At 51.3% G+C, this 21,183-nt stretch overlaps 1 protein-coding gene across 2 annotated transcripts in view; it reads right to left on the reverse strand.

The window, feature by feature from the left end:
* Positions 1–21,177, reverse strand: part of PEMT (phosphatidylethanolamine N-methyltransferase) — a 41,327-nt gene extending 20,150 nt beyond the window's left edge. Inside the window, exons 1-2 of one of the 2 annotated variants that reach the window (XM_027656594.1) lie at positions 21,149–21,177; positions 18,436–18,543 (exon numbers count right to left, since the gene is read on the reverse strand). In XM_027656594.1, the coding sequence (XP_027512395.1) occupies positions 18,436–18,528 (93 nt within the window). In that variant the 5' untranslated portion in view covers positions 18,529–18,543; positions 21,149–21,177. Of the gene's footprint in view, positions 1–18,435; positions 18,544–20,146; positions 20,332–21,148 lie in introns of those variants that run through there. The other variant, XM_027656592.1, reaches the window with a different exon arrangement.
* Positions 21,178–21,183: the final 6 nt, after the last annotated feature.

The raw sequence follows: 21,183 nt of genomic DNA on the forward strand, positions 1-21,183 counted from the left end.
GAGGTTCCTGCATGCAGGTGGCTGGAGCTGCTCCCAAAATCCGCAGGACCAGATCCACCCCAGCCACCAAATCCAGGCCCTGCACTCCCAGCTGATAAAAATCCTTACAAATACTTTGCTCTCTGCCTTTCCTGTACCCCTTGGAAAGCTGTCGCTATATTTATCGCCCCTCTTAGGCTCCATTTTCAGGTGCCAAGCCGGAGGTTTGGATCAGACATCACACCCAAAATTCCAGCCAAGGAGAGCACACCTGGGCAACGAAGCAGGAAGTGGGAGTCAGCAGAACATCTCAGCACCAATTTGCTTCTCAGACACAGTTGGCACTTGATTAGTTTCAAATGTACTTCACTCCCTCGCATGGAGCCTGGGCAGCTTTTGGGGCCACCTGCAACCCAGCTCTTCATCTACTCTGAACGTATTTGGTAATTTATTGGCTCAATTTGAGCAGAAAAAGGCAGCTTTGCAGGTCTTGCTTTCTTCCCAGGCTGCTGCAGAAGCACAAAGTGCTGCTGGTGGAGGGGGACTGATGGCTTCAAGAGGGGGGAACGATGAAAACCTCTGATAAGCAGGGCACTGATTTCACATGCTGAGAGCTGATTCAATTAGTTATGCAATGATTGCTCCGAAATTACAAATCCACTCATGACAGAGAGAGCTGCTTCACTGCCTTTTTCTGGCTGGTATAAATAGTTTGTATTCTAAATTGAATTTAAAACACCGTGCGTCATGCTGCTGCTAAAATCGGAGCTGCTGTTTGAGCGCTGAGAGAGTAGGAAAAAGAAATACAGGGTGAGTTACCACCTTTGGAAAGTAAAAAGAAGTGACCATGCAGGTGATGGGAGTCACAGATGGAAAAATGCAGCCACGTGCCAGTTATCTGTACCAACTTCCTAATTCCCTGGAAATTATTCTGGCAGCGTTTGCATGGATGGCAGCTCCTGGCTCACTCAAGAGAGCTTTGCAGAGCATCACAGTGGCGGCAGAGCTGGAGCTGAAGGAGAAGGCAGAGCCGCTGGGATCGGAGGGAAGAGCTTGTGTGCTGCCGGGAGCCCTCGAGGTGGGCACTGTAATTACCCTCACCTTTAGAAAGGCACATCTGGGCAGCCAGGGCGAGGGGACGCTTTTCCGAGCCCTTCCGGCAGCAGCTGCCTCGGCTGCGATGGGATTGCTCCCAGCACAGCCCAGTCTGTGCTGCATCACACAGCTGGGACTGAGCCGCCAACTCTTATTTAGCTGTCACAGCCTTCAGATGGGACTCTGGGCTCCTTTCCGAGCCCACACAGGAGTCATCCCAAGCAAAGCTGGTGCGGAGCTGGAAGCGGCGGCACCCACTGGGCCCCGCGGCGATATTTCAGTGGCAATTAATTAGTTCCGGTTCTGGTTCTATTCCCTGAACAACTAATTAGTTCTGGCTTGGTTCTAATTTTCTAATTTTAGTCATTTCGAGCTAATATTAGCTCCCGATCGACCCATGGCTACGCAGCTGCCTTAATGGTTTTATAAAATCATGAGCAGACATGTTATTATTTACTGCGTGACGGATGCAAAATGCTTCCAGCAGCTTCCATGGCTGTGTGTGGGACAGAGCAGGGCTGAGACCATTCCCGCTGTGCTCTTTGCCCTCCCAGCCAAGGCTGGCACTGTGCTGCCCATGGGTGAGCACGGCACTGGGGAGAAAAGTCCCACACCACAGCTGGAGTGTCCTGGAGAGGTAGGGAGAGAAGCCTTTTCATTTTTCTTCCAAGTTTGGAAATGGAGTTAATACAAGGTTTCCTGACTTACCCAAGGGTCAAAGCAATAGAAAAAAATTCCTTTTCCAAAGCTCCCAGCCCTCTGCTTTCACTTTAGGATACTTGGTGAGTGCCGTAAGTCATTTTTTTAATGTTTCCCCCAATGCTCATTATTGAAATAAATCAGTGAGCGGATGTGGCTGCAAAGCTGGGGATGCTCTTGGGTCCCATGTTCTGCCTTTGGCAGGCCATTCCGGGGGCAGGCTCAGCTGGCTGATGTTCCCAGGGAATTGCTTCCTTCTAGACGTAAATTCAGGGCTGATTTCTATGTAACCAATCCCAGCCATCTCCCCAACCACCCGGGCAAGTGCGTAAACAAAAATGAAAGCTCCAGCACGCATTCCCAGTGCCTGCCTGGATGGAAAATGGAAATGCTCTGAGTTTCCTTTTCTTTTTTTTCGGGCTGGCAAACCATCCCGAGGTACCTCGGGAAAGGCCACAAATAACCACTCGAGAAGCAATTTCATCCCATAAACCTGCCTCTGCAGTGATCAACGGGAAATGCTCTTTCCAGCTCCGTGTGGATGGCAGACCACGGCCTCTCATTAATATTTAGTATTTGTTTGAAGGAAATTGATTCTTTCTGTCTGCCATCCAGGGAACCTGGCTTTGGAACACACTACATTTTAATTGCTCAGTCCCAGCTCTGAATTAGAGCCTTTGTGCTCTTCCATGTGATTCCACTGCTATATCTGGCTCGCCCCAGAAATGGGCAATGAAACCAGATAACCCAAAGGCTCAGGACAAAGGGACATTTTGCATCTCGATGCAAATCAGTCATTTTATGTCCTCACACTGCCCTATCGCCATGGCACCTGAAGAAAACCGAGCAGGAGCTAGTGAATTTAGCCTTGCTGGGAGGCTGGGATGGATTAGCAGCTCCCTTCAACCAAGGAAAACTGAAGCACTGAAGGGTTAAGGCCAGTGCCTGCTTCTCAGCTCTCCCAGGAGCAGGGTAGAGGGGATGTGTCCACATCCTGCAAAATCCTGGGTCTACCTGGGGAGATGCTCTGCGCACTTCTAGGGATGCTCCAGCCCTGGTCAAATCGTTGGCATAAATATATTCATCATCCAAGTATGGGTCAGAGAGCACCTCCCACAGGGGAAGATGTGCCCCAGTTGGCTTGCAACCCGCTGAATGGGCAGGAAACTTGATACTACCCTTATTTCACCTACGGGGACCAGACGCACCGACCTCTTCCTGTTACGAAAAATCCATTTTTGCTTTCTGATTTGCTGTAATGCCTCATTAAAGCATAGCAACATTCTCTTCTCTCTGCTATCCAATGCTTGGATGCTGAAAAACCACCCTCCTCGCAGCTATTACATTTACCTAAAAGATAGACCTGAGCACCCAGACCGTGGCTCTGGTGCTCCCAGGAGCAGGCAGGGAAGCAGAGCGAGCTGGAATGGAAACGTGAGCACCAGGGCTGGCTGACCTTTGCCAAATGCCAGAGGAGCCAGCCCTTCTGGCTGTCCCAAGTGACTGTGAAGGAAATGAGTGTGGCCTGACCTTACCCCTCCTAATAAAGTGTGCTCAAGCCCTGCTGCAGCCAGCAGCACTCAGTGCAGGCAATCCATTGCCAAAGTGATGTAGGGAAGCACCTACAGTTGAACACCATGACTGAAAGCTCCAGCCTGGGCTCCTGTGGCCACTCAAGGCCAATGTCTGAGTGCTTGTGCCCCTCCTAGGTGAGAAAAACTCTATATTTCCAGGAGGTTGCAAACCTTAGGAGAGACGGTGGGGGGGGAACTGCAGGACTGGTCCTGGGGAGGATAGTGCATGGCAATCCCGAGGGGCGTGTGGGGGCTGCTCCTGCAGCTCCCCTGCATGGCAGTGAGCCCCCGGCACAGGAAAAACACCAGCCAAGGCTGGCATGTGCCCATGTGCAGGCTCATCCGAAACATCAGCACACCCCGGACCAGGCACCGGCACGAGCTTTCCGAAGGCATGTGCAGAAAATGCCCGGGGGACTGGCGTGCCACTGGCAGCAGGAACATGATTAGTAGAAGCTCTGGGCAGCAAAGGCAGGAGAAAAAGAACAGAACAAACCACGGTTTTAATTTGTACAAGCTGGTAATTATAGTTGCTATCTGTCTGAAATCTCTATTGAGTTTATTTAAATATGTTCTCCGTGAAGGCCATTCAGACAGGAATTATCAAGGTGTTGCAGCAGAGGAGATAATGCCATGCAGTTTTCAACAGATCAAGGGCTGATTAGGAGGAATTAATTAGCTGCTTAAACAGTCCTTGACTCGCTGCAGCAATTAGCCGTCACCTCCCTGCAGTCACGTTCCGGCGCAGCAGTGCTGGCGATACAAAGCACAGAACTGCCTTCCTCGTGCTGCCCATGAGCACCAGGCCAGCCCCAGACGGAAATACGGCCCTGGGAAGGGGTCCTAAACCCACAAGGGCTTTAAACCCAGCCCATGGGCAGGGCCTGGCAGACAGGTAATGGTCTACCATGCACTCATATTGCTGGTCAGTGACTACCAACACAGGGCACACTATGGTGTCTTCCCTCCTGCAGCCTTTAGCAGGCCAGTCCCTCCAGCATCCCTCATCCACCACCTCTTCTATACTATGAACCACCAGTTCTCAGCTGTGCTTCTCCACTTGGGCCAGCAGATTATTCAGCAGTCTTTAACCCACATGCCATCGCTTGCAATCCCTTTGGCAGGATGGCAGCATCACCTCTGCCCATCTGAGCTGTCCCCTGGCCTCCCCAAAGCCCTCAGCCCATCCATCCCTCTGCCCTGCCACAGCACTTCTTGCAGTCCCTTGCTGCTCATCCCTATTATTCCCAGCACAGCCCATGGCACAGGATGCATCCACAAGGCACAAGTGAGGTGGGCACTGGCTCCAGGCCTGGCTGGGAGTGGGTGCCACAGGGCAAGCACTAAATCATGGAAAACCAACACTGCAGAGATGCAGGCTGAGCTCTCCCAACTGCACTTTCCAGGAGGAGAGGCTGGCACTTGGGGTGACCATGAGACCACCACGAGACTACAAGTCCCTCCTGCCAGCACAGCACCCAGAGGGAGGTGGTCACAGGCTGTCAGCTCCTGTCAGTACCCCAATGGGCTCCACTTTGTTTAGCTGCTTCCTGCCTGCACCAGGAAAAACTGCAGCAGCTCTGGACTACCTGATCCAGAGACTGAGTTATTTCTCTGAAGGTTTCTCAGGGCACAGACTCTCCATTACAGAGAGCCATGAGATGGTAATGCAGCCTGAAAGCTTTTTAGCAAGTGATTAAAGCTCTGCGAAGTTCCCCCACCAAGTGCTGGAGCAGCAGCTTCCAGTTCATGCAATTAAAACACTAAAGTGATATGAGAAGAGACAGGCACCGTCTTACCACAGTTTCACGTGGACTGTGAGGCAAAGCAGGTCAGAGACTGTGCCCACGCAGCTTGTAAAGGCTTTTTCATCGTAATGCCCCAGGAAAAAGATGCACCCAGAGATGGTTTGATGATGAGCAACAGGCGCTGGGGACAACAGGTGACAGCCTGTGCCCATGCACGAGGAGCCAGAGCAGGGCAGGGACTCCTGGCAGAGACTGGAGGCTCTGGCCAGAGGCTTTGAGGGCAGAGGCCTCACAGGTTGTCCCAAGAGATGGGGATGGGCCAGCTCAGCCACAAAAGGTCTCCCCAGGATACTATACCAGCTCGTTTTTCCCCTCTCCCATTTCCCCACTGGTGCATGGCAGTAACAGCTGCCGAGCAGCAAGGCTTAGCTCACCCGTGTCTGCCAAGGGTTTTCAGTTTGGAAAGGAAAGCGTCGATTTGACGCAAGGAAGATTTTTCCATTGCCTTTCATGGGCTCTGGATGGGGCGTTTGTTGTTCATTCCAGCCAAAAGAAACAGGAGCAGGGTTTTGGAGAGACAAGGCGGTGTGTGGACTGGCTGTGCAAGGACACTGCGGTGTGGAACAGCCAGCTGGAACGGTGGGGCTGCACAACCAGGTGACAAAGAGGAAAAAGCCACACGTTTGCAGGCTCTCACAGCGGAGCAGTTGGTTTGGAACACACAAAGTGCTTCAAAAAAAATGGAGAACATCCTAGGGGCTGAAGAAGAGAACTAGCTACAAGCAGAAAACAGGGCAAGCTCCTCTCCAAAACCAAGGGACTGGATGTGGAGCTGCAGTGCTGAGACAAACCAGCGTGACAAACCTCACTGCCTTTAAAGCCCATCATGCAAACCAGCAAGTTAAGAGGATGAAACACAAGCTGGAGTGCCTCTTCTAGTGACTCTTTTCCAATGAATGCTGCTGCCGAGGGGGTCAACAGGGTCCAGTCTGAGCACTTTGACACAGGGAGAAGAGTAAAGTGACTCCACTTCTTTAAAAGTGGAAAGATATTAAAGAAACCCAGCCTGCCTCCACTAGGTTTAGCCTAAAAAAATACCCCCCCCTGCATCCATCTCCAGTGAAAGTAATTGGACTGAAACGGCACAGGTCACCCCAGCTAACAGCCTTGAGCTGGGGAAACAAAACAAGCTGGCAGGTAAACAGATAAGGGTTTCATAAGGACTAGGTACGCTTTACCTCAGAGTTATCCCTTGAGATTACCTCCATATGAGCCTTTACCTTGAATCCACTCATGATAAACAGTTAGATAAAAAATTTCATTTCTCTAATAGTGTTTATGTGATTTGTCAAAGTAGGATCTCATCAGCAGGCTGCAACAAAAACAAGCCCCTGCTTAGCGTATGCCAAGGCAGCCCAGGTCCATGGATGTTCCATGAGCCACATCCTCTCCTCTTCAATAAAAACAAAAATGACACAGAATATGGGCTGCATTTGCTAGCAATTTCCAACACAAAATCTGAACAGTTTCTCCTCAAAGCAAAGAGCTCATGATTTATGTCCAAAGTGCTGGAAGCTGAAGGCAGGTGATTTCAATAAGCCAGAATGAGCTGTGTTAATTAATTTTGAGAGTGGGCATGGGGAGCCCTTATGAGCAGCTCCCCGAGAGTGAAGGGAAAGGGTGATGCGCTCCAGCCACAGGGAATCAGGCCCAAACCAACTCTCCCGGCCAAAAAATCCCATGGAAAAAATATTTGTGAAATAATGATTTCTCCAGAGCGCAGCACGGGATGGGGAAGGATCTTTCCAGTCCCGGCCTGGGATGTGGTGGGGATGGCCAAGCAGTGGGAGGGACTCATGGTCTGCATGAGGGAATGGGGATCAGCTGGGACACACCCAGCTCCTCTAAACCATGAATACAACCAAATAAAACAATCTCCTGAGATTAGGGAAAGGCAGAGGCTGCCCCTACACAAGTATCTGGGGCTCTGCTGGAGCCCAGAGGGAAGGTAAGTGCTGCCAGATGAGCATCTCATGCGCAGGACGGTGAAGCATTTTGCCGGATTTCTTTTCATCTTCCATGCCCAGATGACTTGGCCCACGCTCAGCTTCCCATTGCACACAGTTCCCATCCAGAAAACCACAAACCTCGTATTTTCATACATTTTTCTGAAGCTGGGAGCATTTTCCCTGGGTGAAACAGATCGGATTTTGCTCAGGCAGTCTGTAGCAGGCACCTTCCCAAACCAACCAGAAGCCAAGGTGTGTGTTGGTCTCGAGTGACTGAGAACATTCAGATCCATCTCACATCCTGTATTTGCTTATTTTTTTCCCTTGTTGCTTGTATTCATGCAACCCTAAAAAAAGCAAAGCTGGAGAAGTGTCTGAAGTTTTCTACACAGCTGCTTCACCAAAACAGGCTGTCTACCCAACAGACCCACTTCCAAACAAAGCGATCCGACAATAGCACTGACGATGTTTGAACTGGCATCGATTTAGGAAGACAAGCTCTTTGCTGCACCACACTGTCAGCAAGCACTCAGTACAAATGCCACATTACAAGACAAACGTCTCTCCTTTTTTTAAGACTCTCCTTTTATTTTCTCGCCTCCGTTCCATTGCGTTATTTCCAAATTAGGCCCCGGATCCCAATGGATCACAGTGCTGAGGTCAAGTCCCTCTGAATTCTCCTCAGTGCCTTGGATTTGGTTTTAAATGTGGGGATAAAGCTTTATCTGTGTCACAAGGCATCTATTCTGCTCTTCAAAGCTTTCCAACATTGCTCCAAACCTCTAGTTCAAATCACTATTGCTGTTGCAAATAAGGTCAGCCTGATTAAAAACCAGTTATTCTAGCTGGAATGAAAATGGTCAATCTTCAGCAAGTGTATCCTACGTAAGAATACCCTGTTCCCGAACTGAGACAAGCCTTCACAGGTTCCAGGTAAAAGGAGATTGAGGTCATCTAACGACTCTGACATTTCTTTCAGCCTCTGATTCATTGCAAAGAGACTGTATAAAGCTATACTGCAGATGTCAGCTAAATCAGGTGCTTTTTCCTCTCCTGTATGGCCTGTATTTAGTTGCAGATACATGCCTGGGTACGAGCATGAGCACTCAGCTCTGTCACTGTGACCCCAATCAGCTGGACCTGCAGATGTGCCACTGCCTGCAACTGAAAACTGGGGCTGAACTGCAATGTTTCAGCTCGGGTAATTATTCAAGCAGCTGTGGCCCATGGGAGTGCAAATACTTTGGCTCTGTTGTCTTAAAGATTAAATCAGGAGCTCCAATTCACCCAGTGTTATGAGTAAGAAGGAGCTGGCAGGAGAGAAGGGGAAGGAGAAGGGCTGGGGGGGTGACAGCAAACAGCAGCCTCTCGAGACACAAACACAACAGCAACCACCCGGACCCATGGAGAGGAAGATAAAGTGGCCAAGCCATCCCAGACACTGCTTGGATCTCGTGTTGGATGTGAGGGTTTTCAGGCCTGGGCATCATCTTTGCAGTTTGCTCGTGTTAATAGGTTTGCTTGGATTCCAGCTCAGCCCAGCTCATTAGCCACACCGCCGAATCCCACACTAATTCCGCATCACTTCTACTGCTACGGATAAATAATAAAATTTCCTCCACGCAGGGGTTGTTTTCTTCCTCTCTCCCCCTAATGCAGGTCTGGTAGCATCTCATGTATCTGTTAATGAAGTCCATTATATCCAGAGTTTCTCAGCAAGTAAAAATTACAATCATTAGCCAGTGACTGATGAGAGACAGAAATACCATTTCTGCCCAGGCTGGCAATAACAGTACGGCAAGTACATGTCCCACATCCCGGCGAGTCGAGCCTTGCTCTCCCGTAATGTGGTACCCAATGTTCTTCATTAGCATCTCTCTTTTTGACAGAGCAAGACAGCATCCTGTGGCAGGTCACAATTACACACAACTATTAATTCAGGGAGAAACAATGACAGGTGTCGCAGAGGCACATTTTGCAGCAGGGTTGTAAAAAGATGAAGTGGAAGAGGATTAGGAACATTTTAAAGCCCTGAGACCGAAAACAAGTGGAGGCACAAGCGACAGGAGGCATGGCCAGTTTCCTTGTACACCACTTTGTAATTTTTGTTTTAAGAAGTAAAGAAACACAACAATTACTCTTCTGGTCACAATACCCCAGTGACCAGGACCAGCAGGCTCAGACCAGGACTTCTTGTGCTATTTGCAAACAACACACAAAGCTCAGCTTCTCCCAGAGCTGCAGGCGCTCTCTCGCTGCCCTTTTGTGAAATTAGGGTTTAATTCTCTGGAATAAGTCTGCTAATAAGGACTCCTAACACACCCATCCTCTGGACAGAGTGTACCCGCTCAAGGCTCCCACAGGAGCTGTGACAGGAGGGGGACAGGGAAGGGGGGGAGAGAAGAAAATAAATATGCCTCACAGAGCACAAAATGCAAGAGAAATCTAATACCCCTTCGCAGAGTAGTGAGAGTTCACTGGAAAAGAGGTATTGGTTGCACTGGCTGCACTCGGCAAGCACTGATTTCGGCTGGAGGGCCTCCTGTCCTCTCCCTGCTCGTCATATCACGTTCCACACTCTGTGTTAAGCCACCCCTGGGAACATTTCCCACGGCACTGAGGACACGCATGTTTGTGATGCTGCTGCCGTCTGGGCGGCCAACAATAGAGAGGGACAATATGATCTTTATGTAACGCAGTAGCCGCGCGCTGTTCCCCTCTGCTCGGGGATGAGATGTTCAACCCGTGAGGCACAACAAGTAACAACAACCTGAAGGGTTAAATACAACCACCGAACCCCTCGGCCTTGCTGGGGTTGGCGCTGGGGTTCCTCCAGGTGTGGGTGGGTGTAACCACGTGCCCCGTTGCAGTTGTTCGGTGCAAGAAACGTAACCCAAAAGCCAGGTGAACAGTCATCCTCAGACCCTGTGATCTACGTCCCAGGGGAGCTCCTTCTCCCTTCTGCAGCCTCAAAGCCCAATGCAGGGATGCAGACACAAGCCTCGCATCCAGTGCTCAAACCCTCTCACGGTCCTTTGCTCCACAAATTTCTACCAGAGTCCTTACACAGAGGTGGATGAAGGAGGCAGAGCAAGTCCTTTCAGCTATGATCCTCTTGCATCTGCAGCAGGTACCAAAGCTTAATGGCTACAGGAAGAAAAGTAATGTTCCTCGTTTGGGCAACGCACTCGCTTTGGCTTCTGAGAACACCAATCTCTGGAAAATGATTGTACAACAAAATCTCGAAATGAAACGAATTCATTGCTGCTCTCCAGCCTTGGGAATGAAATGAGTAAGTCTGCAGTCATTACAACAATGTCCTGGTAAAAATAAACAGGAAAAGGCACTTAGTAGGAATGCTTCATAGTTAAAAATACTGTATCTCGTCTGAGGTCATTCTGTTTTTTTATAGGAACAAGCATGCGTGCCTCAAGGTGATCTGATTTGGTATTACTTCAGTCCTATTAACGGGTGTACACTGCAGTCACAGACAGATGGAAAGGTTCTTTTCCCCAGTTCAAAGTCCTCCCTGAGATTTTGCAGATTGAGCATCTGCTGTTGGGCTCACAATTCTGAGGAAAGAGGCAGGAACTGGAACACCTGGCTACGTGGGGGCATTTGGGAGTCTATCTTCTCTTAACCCAAGAAGACTGATGAGGAGGATGCTTTCTATCTTAGAGGGGCATTTCTATAGCAAAGAAGAGGTTCGAGCCAGAGGGGGTCGTGCTGAACAGCAGGCAGGCACGGGGATGATGCTGGACAAAGGGCAGGAGGTGAGAAAAGTGGGCAGAAGGAGTACTGTAAAGGATCATAAAAGCTGCGTGCACACTTTCCTTCCCTGAAAATGTCTTTGTGCTTTTATGGCAAGGAGCTGCTACAATTACAGCTTCTTTTATAAGCGAAGCAGAAACCAGATAACGAGCAAACCTCCCACCGCACAAAGGAGGTGATGAAGGTGTTGTGGGAGCCCTGACGGCCAGGCTTCCCCACAACAGCCAAAAGCATAGAAAATTGCTAAAACCCATCTCTATTTCACCCTCTTCAGGGGTGTGAGCTGTTCATAGCCTTTTTCTTCTCCAAAGCACACCAAAAATGAATGTGCCTACACAGACAGCGAGTGAAAACCCTTCAGCCAGACAAAGCAGCAGCTCGCACATCCCAAACCGCAGAACAAGCCCACGGCCACATCATCCTTGCTCTGGGGGAGTAAAGAGAGGGAACAAAAAAGGTTCTACAAGGGAAAAAAAGCCAAACAAGATATTGTCCAATCCAGATGAGTAGATACTGCACCACGGTGGGTCACAATTTCCGTGATGTACGCGAAAATCAAGAGCTCCCACCAGCCTTCCTCTCCCTGACACTAACATCTGCTGGGAGATCAGGGGAGTTTGATGAAGCCACGTGCAGGTGCACAGGCAGGCCTGGGGTTTCCAGCTGTTCTGGCAACCAAATTTTTAATTTCCTAAGAAAGTCACCCCTCATTCCTATATGGGAACAAGCACAGAAGTTCAGATGGCTTGGCAGGGAAAAGGAAAATGAGGCAGTGGCTCCACAGCCCTTCCCTTGGGTTGGGATACAGGGGTTTAAAAGCCTTGTAAGGCAGCCCAGGGGGCTGCACATACTTGTTTGCTTTAACAGAGATGAGGCTCCCAATATTTACTAAGAACCAGCCTCCAACAAGCGCTGCTGTGATCGGAGTGCTGAACTATCTTGTTTCACACTCAGGAGAGCAGGGATGTGGGATGCTCCTGCCAAGAACCATTTCCAGCTGCTCTTGTCATTGGGGACATCATATAGGTGGAAAAGAGAAGGAGGGTTTTGCTTTACTGATTTACTAATCTACTTTTCTACCCATTTGCTGCTGCCATGTGAGCAACTGGAGGAGATGTCACCTCAGAGTTCATGGAGTGGGGGAAATAGAGAAAATGAGGTGGCATTTTCTTTGGGGTGCCAAACATGTGTGCCATCCTGCCACAAGCTGGATCCATGAAACCCCAGTGTCTCCCTCCACATGAATCTCCAGACGTGCAGGAGATCCAACTGCATTGTGACGGGAGCGCGGCTGCAGGGCTTACAGGAATAACCTCCCAGGAGCACCCAGCAGACTGCATGTCTCTGCATTTCTTCGTCAAGACAGCCTATTTTGGGAGATCCCATCCTTCTGGGAACTGGGTAGGCTTCTGCAAAACAGTCTGTGCCACGGCACAGCTGGAGAACAGCCGGCTCACGTCTGTGACTGTGGCAGGCACAGAGCACGGGAAGTCCCTGTCCAGCCCCTGGATTGCTGATGTCCTGGGGATGTCAGTGGGCTTCTCCCCTCAGGGATCCAGCAGCTCCCAGTCCCCAGGCTACGCACAAACACTGCCAAAGCCCAGGACCACGTGGGAGGACCCAATGTCTTCCATGCCTCCCGGTCTGGGTAGATCACATCACTTTCTTTTTTGCCTCCAGCTGCATTTTTTGCCTTGTCCCGTGAGAAGCAGGTGGTCACAGACTTGCCATTTCATAGACTAATATCTCTGATCAGCACCTCATCAGCAGGTGAAAGGGTTTAGCAGCAGGATAGCAGGATAGGGATAGCGTGGGATAGAGAAGAAAGGGCCTCTTCCAGCTTCCAGGGTCTACAGGTAATCCTCTGATGCATATGGAAACAAGACTCTTGGCTTAAATAAATTTTTTTCATCTTTTGTGTACATGTGCTGAGCTACTCCAGCAGGGCTGCCAGCAGCCTGCAGTTTATTTTTAAAACACTAAACAAGAGAAGTCCAGTATATACAACAAAGACCCTGGGTTTTCAGAGAAGCATTCTGCAGATGCTAAAAAAAGGAGGTTGCTTTTCGGGTCAGCTGTGAGGTGAGAGACAGATTCTGACCTTGGTTTTGAGAAACGCTGAGCAGGCACGTCGCACACCAGCTGGATCCCAAATTCATGCTAGGAATAGGCACAGAAATGGCTCAGCTGACCAAGCACAGCCTGTCTTGGCAGGTACCTGTGCACAGTGGGTGGGCAGCTGTTGGAATGATTGCCACCACGTTGCCTGGAGTCCCAAGGGCTGAGACCATGCCTGGCTCAACACACAGATGAAGCATCTCAGCTCACAGCTGCCTGGCCAGGCTGGGCTCCATGATTTCCCCCACCTCAGGCAGCTCAGCCTGCAAGGATATCATAAAAATATATTGCACAGCTTCTTCAAGAGGATTTAGACAAAAACATCACCACCTCCAGATGGGAGGCTGCGGGAAGCAGTGCTGGGACGAAGGATGTGGCTCTCCCTCAAGGTGCCAGCGCTCCTAATTGTGCCACTCCAGCCGGCACACTGGAGGGTGTGACCCAGTTTTGGTGCTTGTTATGTGGCTCACAGCAGTGTCAACACACTGGAAAAGCTAAATTTAGGAGACAAACAGGGCTGGTGGTGTTACACACCCAGCCAGGACTTGCTCTGTTATAAGACAGCTGGAGAATCGATGCCATCCGCAAACCACACGCGAAGCCCTCGCTGCCTGAGTGAAAGCGTTACCAAGTCACTTGGAATAAAATTGCCACTAAATGCTGTTTGGGAGACAGGAAAAAAAAAAAAAAAGGCTAATCCTCACTCTTTCTCAGCCATTGTAGGAAATGAAAACGGCTATTGCTGCCTGGTAGAGAGTCCAATTATGAATAATGTGCGTTCTCTCCCTGCACAAAGGATGAAAGGCATCAGAGCTGGTGGTGACATTTTAAGACCGGAGATGTAAGAGCGAATCTGAGCCTCGTTGCAAGCCCAGCTTTACCCCAATAAAGAAACACTTTCTGCAGTCAATTGCCTTGCAGCATAGCTTGAAGCCCCGCTATTGATCTAGCATCTGTTATAAGCAGATAATCATCGCCACTGTGCCGCGGCTTCTATGATGGGGTCTAAAAGCACTTTCCAGAAGCTGGTTGAGGGCTGTTTTCTGCTCTCCCCCACGGCTGCAGGCAGGCAGAGGTTTGCGGGGGAGCCCACAAAAATCTCGCAGGCTTACAGAATTTGAAGGCCAGAAAAAAAACATTAAATCACCCCCAACTCATTCATCTCCCAGCGCTGTAAACTTCAGCTAACTGAGGTGTACTCCCTGCTGCCATCTCAGCCCTCACGCAGCTGTTCCATACCCTGCAATTTCCTTTCCCCAGCGAGGTGCTGACACACCACCATCAAACCACTGCTCAATCCTTCCCTTCTGTAAGACAGGCAGTGAGAGTTGCTGAAATCCCCCAGCATCAGGCTTTTTTCTCCTGTCCTAAAAAGGTTACTGAGAGTTTCAGTTCTCAGTTCTCACTGAGGTCTGAATCCCAGCAACTTCCAAGCTTCCAGCTGCTTCCCAGCAGCGTGGGGAGATTTTGGGTCAGGCACCTTCCTCCGAGTTTAGCAAGAAGTGGTCAGAGGTAGGTGAAATCAGGCTGCCAGTGTCTGCAATCTCTCCCCTCCCCACCAGCACAAGCACTTCTTACCCACTTGGCAGATTCCTCCAATCTCCAAAGAAGGAGAAAAGGATGGGAAATTAAAAATAAATGAACCAAGAGGTGCACATCCATCAGGAGCCAGGCGTTGTCAGCCCAGGTCCCTGCGCAGCTACTACTTCTTTAATCAAAACCTCATGCAGCTTAAACGCTTGACAGAGGTCTAGAACAGAGATCTTGCTACCCTGAACAGGAAAAGCTGCAACCTTGAAGAATAAAATCGCTGTCTGACGGGGTCTGTGTTCTTTAAAATCACGCTAAATTACGCCAAGCCTGTTCCTAACTGTGACATTTGGGGTTTCACCCTGCAGATTCCTGTGAGACACACGAGTGTCTCGAGGGGGTGACCAGAGGTGACGGGAGGAGCGAGCTCTGGGGCGGCAGCTGAAGATGAGCCATTTCTAAATCGGTCCCTGACGCCAGACCTAAATTTTTAAGAGGCTCAAATCAGGAAAAGATTGCTGATGGATGCACTTCCCACTTAAAACTCACTTGCGTGGTGATGGACGTCAGACTAGTGGCCTCATGGCTATGCCTGGTTGCTATTGAGAGTGACAGAAACCTTCCAGCTTTCTGGAAAGTCCCCCTGTGAAAAGGCTCAGCCAGCTCTTTAAAGCCTCCTGCGTGCAGGTTAGCTGCCTCTCCTGACTTGAAAATATTTGTCCCTGAGGAGTTGTTATTTAATACCTTCCTTAGTTACCAAGGGATGGGAAGCTTCTCCCATGGTTCTGCAGCTTTCCAAACACAGATGGGATTTATTGAAGTTCCTGCTGCTCTGGCCTCATTAACGTTTTATGGCACAGCTCCAGAGATGTGCCTGCTCCTTGCCGGGTGCCCCTCTACAGTACCTCAGGTCTCCCCGCTGCACTGAACATCCTTGGGGAGTTTGAAGTGATTTCATTCCCAAAACAGCTCCACTGCTGCCTTTTGGGATCTCACCTGTGTTCCTGCCTCATGCAGGACCACGGCTCCCAGTAGCTCCTTTCATAACAGCCATGGCAGGTGGGAAAGCAGAGACAGCATGAGGAGGAGAGGGGGAAAAAAAAGGGAAAAACCAGAGAACAGTGCAGGAACACATCCAAGCTGTGCTGTGGCCAACATAACCTGGGGGCTGCCCAGGCAAGGATGGGATTTTAACATATATGGAGGGCATGGAAGCAGAAGAAGGGGTGCAAGCCCTGAGTTTGATGGGGAAATGCAGTGGGCAGCCCTGGGGAGACACCCATGGTGGCCTCCTGCACATGCCCACAGGGAGGAGGGTGGGAACTGGGAGTCCCGAGGCCTTTTTGGAATAGCTTTTCTCCCCTGTGGAGAACAGGAGGGAGCATCAGCACAATCCAGCTGGAGTCTGCAAATTGCCCCACTTAGGCTCTGGTCCTTGAAATTGCTCTCTTAGCCAAAGTACATCCATCGACCTGACAAGCATCAGGTTTTTCTCTGGAGCCACGCTCCTCCACAGCCTGCAGAGTTCGTGCTTCATCCCCAAACTCTGCAGGTTTAGTCCCAGAGAAACAAGCCTGGTGCTTACTAGGCCACCTTGCTGTGCTGGAGGCCTTGATATGCACCTCTCCATGATCCAAGCACCGCATGGAGCCAGGGTTTCCCCACCACATATTTATTCAGAGGCACTGCATAGCAAGGACAACCCGGCGCCAAACTTCGGAAGAGGCAGACCTGGCTGGAGTTCAGCAGAAACAGGGAATTAAGACACTGAACTAAATCAATCCATCCCCACCCAATTTCTATCCAAATCAGGAATTTCATGCACAGGAGGGATTTTGAGCATGGTCCCACAGTACTTATTGAGCAGAGAGAGTAGAGAGTGCTTGGTGCTGTGCAGAAATCCAGTCTTTGCACTTAAGCTCTTGGAAACCCAGAGTAATTCAGATGCAGAAGAGATCTCAGCTGCTGGGAAGGAACCCAAATAGCCAGGGACAGAGGGAGCCTGTGCAGGGATGTAGGGAAAGAAAGAGCTGCTGGCTGGGTGCAGGCAGGGGACACTGATCACATGGAAAAAAGGATGAGGAGGAGGTAAAGGAAGCAGGTCAGAGAAAATCAGGGATGTCTGGGGCCACTCTTGCTGAAATGTACCCAACACTGGGGGCTTGTTTAGGGCTGCAGTACCCACAGATCCCCTGCAAGAGCCTTCCAGAAGTGCCTGATGTGAGCCACACACTGTGACTGAAAACTCGAGGGAGATGCTCGGGTGCTCGAGCAGAGCATGGAGGGGTGGAGGCCCAGGGACTGTGAGATCCACCCGGCCTGTTACAGCTGGGGAAACACTGAATGCCACGTTCACCTCCCCAGAGCTTCCCCCAACACCCAGCTCGGGCTGCTCACTCAACCCCACGCCGAGGTGCCTCCTGCTCCCAGACCCAGCCTTGCACGTCTGGCTTGGAGTGCCACCTGCTGCCAACGGCACCGCTCTCCAGTCACCGGGAGGGGACAACAGCAACGCAGAGCAACGAACTTCCTGCTGTTACATCAGCTTTCCCTGTCCTTTAACAGCAGCCAAACTCCTGAGCCAAAAGGCAACGCTATTTCCCAAGCTGCAGGCGTCCCATGAGTTGCAGGCGTAGCAGCAGATGCTAATAAAGTACTTTTTTCTTTCTCTTTCATGCAGTTTTTTTGCCAGAGCCAGTCTCTCCCCACCCCCCCCGAGACCACATCCTGAATCTTCTTGTTCATTGATTCTTTATGCTAAATGATGACTCCGCAGTCGAAATAATGTGGCATATTCCAGCTCGCATTTCAGACACCGTGAGACTTTTTAATAACAAGTTGCATGAAAAATTAGGGAGGCTGCAACAAAGAGCTCTGACAGAGGTTTCCAAAGTGACTCACAGCCAGGAGAGCCTCGCTTTTCCAAAGCCCAGCGTGAGACAATCTCAAGAGCCCCCACGCTCAGAGAGAGATGAGTCCTCCCCCTCCGGAAAAATAAGGCCTCTTTAAGGAGAATTCTCCAGGGAGAGAATCCCTGTCGGGAGGTTTGGTGGGCAGATTTTGGAATCATGGCTGAAACAACATCCCATTCCCATAAGTGCTGGCAGGGACATTTCACCCCATACTTCAGCTGTGCTGCTGAGGGTGCTGTGGGGTGAGAGTCCCCTCATCCTGCAGCCAGCCTGCCCAAAGCTTCTCCCTGCTTGGCACATTGGTTCTGCAATGCTCAGAAACAGGGCCAACAATGATTCCTGCTGCTCTTGCAGGGAGGCAGCAAACCACAGTGGTACAGGGCAGTGGACACTCTTCCAGCCATGGTTCCTGGAGCACTGTGGCCTCCACAGACACAGCGAACACCACCCAAGCACAGGTACCCTGCTCCCGTTGGGGCTGGCTTGCTGCCAACCCTGCAGCTCTTTGCCAGCCTTTGCAGTGGAGGAGGAATTTTTTTTTTAGGTTAACTTTTGGCTGAGAGTTTTTCCTTCCTGCCATCCACACAAACAGCTGCCAACATATTTCAAGGGGAAGCAGTGGGCAGCGTATGCAGTGCAGCCCCCCGATGGGGGTTAATGCTGTTCATGCTCGGTCCCAGTGGTGACCAGTGCCTGAAGGACGGGTTTGATCGCTCTCCCCCTTCTCCCAAGCTCAGCTCCTAATTCCTGCTGCATTCTGTGCTGGCTCCCACCTTCACCTCCTCTGTGACATCCCTCATGGTCACCTCCAGCCCCAGGAGCTCACTCTGCAGCACAGCTCCTTGCTCACCCACCTCTAATGTCTAATTGAGCACCATTCCCCCCACCCAGCCCATCAGACTTCCCCAAAAGAGGTTTCTCCTCCAAAAGTGCATCACAAAGGAAGCTGAGAAAGGAAGGCTGAGAGTGAAGGAGCAGCTGGAGTGCAGGCAGCTCTTACCACATTCCAGAAGAGTGGGTTGAAGGCGATGGAGAGCACAGCCACAATGAAGCCAGTGTCAGTCACATCCACGTAGCCAAAGAGCCGTGCCATGGCTGCCACATCCACCTGGGGAAGGAGAGATGGTTACTGGAGTGCAGGTTCCCATGGGACACTGGCCATTACACCCGAACATGGGGCACTTCACCTCAAATCAAACCCATCAGCTGCCCCAAGAGTGGATGAATCTTCTAATGGCGCAAAGCAATGTGTTACACCTTGCAAAGCACTGTGTCAGGGTGCAAAGCCCAGTAGGAGAATGGGAGCTCCTCCAAGCCATTCCCCAAAAACCTCGGGGGCACTGGGCTCTCTGGGAGCCCCCACACTCACAGCAGTGCCCAGAAGGACATGGGCACTGCAATGACACTGCTGCTCTCACTTTGCTGCTCACAAAGTCTCACAAGTCTCACAGGGCAGCTGCCAACCCAAATATGTTTCAGGAAAGGGAGCACTGTCCACAGCACCTCGGTGTCCCTGCAGACAGAGAACTGCCCCAGGGATGCTGGTCTGCATGGAAACTCTAAGCAATGAACTGTGTCAGCCTTAAACTTGTCTTCCCTGAAAGAATAGTGATGTAAACCCCTTCCACAGCGAGGGGGATGTATTTGCATTGTAAGAAGCTGCAAAAGAATTTCCTGTCTTAATGACAACAAAAAACCCTTAAAACTCACTGTTCTCCTTATAAGAAAGAGCTTTTTTTCCCAGGATGGCTCCTGACATTGTCAGCACTTTTTACATGCAGTAAGCCATGCTGCTTCTCCCTCCTCACTCCCTCTCCCTGTGCTGGTATTTGATGAAAGACAGCCAGGGCCTTTTTTTTTGCCAAAAACTTTGAAAACAAAAGACAAAACAGCCCATCCCAAGCCCTTCCCTCGCTTGAAACAAAATCAAAGACAACATTGAGACATGGAAGGTTTTTGCTTCCCCAACACAGCTGTGTTTGCAAGTCCTTTGGATGCCAGGGGACAGAATGGCTCGAAAAGGCATCAGCTCCACCTCACCCACCCGGGAGAGAAATTCCCACTGGCTCCTCAAAGGTTCTTGGAAAGAACCAGAGCCACAGTATGATTCATGGAGAGGGGCTGGTAAGCACAGCACCACTCCTAGCCTGAAGAAAAGGCTGTGGGAATAGCTCCCGTGCTGGCCCAGGGCACATCCAGTCACTCCAAGTGCCTCCTGCCCAGCCATGACCACCCACAGTGCAAAGTACAGGAGAAAAGGCTGTACAGCCACGGGGAAAGGGGGGATCTTTATGGGGGTCCACAGCCTCCTTCAAACCACTAGCAGCCCAGCTCCCCCAGGCTTCTTCATCTGAGCCCTGGGGACAAGGGTGCTGGTGAGAAACTATGGGAACAGCCCCCAGGGCCTGATCCTGACCCGTCTCCCCCTGCTTCCACACTTGCCAGCCTCTCCTCCCCTCCCTTCACCCCCAAGCAGTCCTTTCCCACCAGACCTTGTCCCTTCAAACTGTCAAGCCGTAACCCAAGCACCCAGACAGCTGCTGGCACCGGGGCCGAACTGTCTAATCCTGCTTCAATTGCAATCCTGCAGGACCAGGACAGCTTCTTTCCTCTCGTTTTGTACGGTGCCGAGCACACCGCCAGCACGGGCTGAACAAAAGCTTCTTGACCTACTAACTCCCGGCTAGCAACATCGTTAACATTGCACTCACCTTCTTTTCTGCTCCTCAACAACCAAATTCGAGGCTGCTGCCAGCGGGAGGCAGATTGGCCTGTGCCTGGTGTGTGCTTTTCGGGATAAAAGGGGAGCCCTAATGGGATGAGCTGTCTCTGCGAGCTGCTGGGACAGCCACGTAACAGGCACAGAACATTCAACTTTGCCCCCTCCTCCCCGACGAGAATCAATGACCGTGGCAAGCACTGCCCGCTTGTCCACAGCCTCAAAGTCAGGGAGGGTGGGAGCAGCACAGGCACCTCGGTGAGAGATACATGGGCACCTGAGAGATTTATGGGTATCTGGGTGAGAGATAAATGGGCCCCTCGGTGAGAGATACATGGGCACCTGAGAGAGAGATATATGGGTGCCTGGGTGGGAGCTGCACAGGCACCCACGTGAGAGCTGCATGGGCACCTGGGTGAGAGATAAACGGGCATCTGGGTAAGAGATAAATGGGCACCTGGGTGAGAGATAAATGGGCACCTGGCTGAGAGCTGCACAGGCATTCAAACAAGAGCTGCGGAGGCATATGGGTGAGAGCTGCACAGGCACCCAAGGTAAAGAGCTGCACAGGCATCCAAACGAGCTTCACAGGCACCTGGGTGAGAGGTGCATGGACACCCAGGTGAGACCTGCATGGGAACCCAAACGAAAGCTGCACGGGCACCTGGCTGAGAACAGCACAGACACCCAAACAAGAGCTGCAGGGGCACCTGCGTAAGCCATCACGGGCCTCCTGCGCGGTGCCGGTGCCGTCCTTGCTGCGCGGCCGGAGCGCGGCTTGGGCGGAACCGGGCTGGGGAGGGCAGCGGGTGCACGTGGGGCACCGAGCGCCCCGGGCCTGCTGCGCCTGCGGGCACAACCCGCGGGTTATTCCCAGCGGATCCGCCGAGCCCCGCGGGGGCACCGGCGGGGGGAGGAGGGTGGAGGGGGCAAGATCCACCCCCGGGCTCCCTCCCCGGGGCCGCCCTCCCGCCCGCCCGCGGCCCGCCGGTACCTGGCCGTAGTCCAGGCCGCCCAGCCCCTCGCAGC

This window comes from Corapipo altera, unplaced genomic scaffold (assembly GCF_003945725.1).
Source record: "Corapipo altera isolate COAL_440 unplaced genomic scaffold, ASM394572v1 104, whole genome shotgun sequence".
NCBI classification, from domain to species: domain Eukaryota; kingdom Metazoa; phylum Chordata; class Aves; order Passeriformes; family Pipridae; genus Corapipo; species Corapipo altera.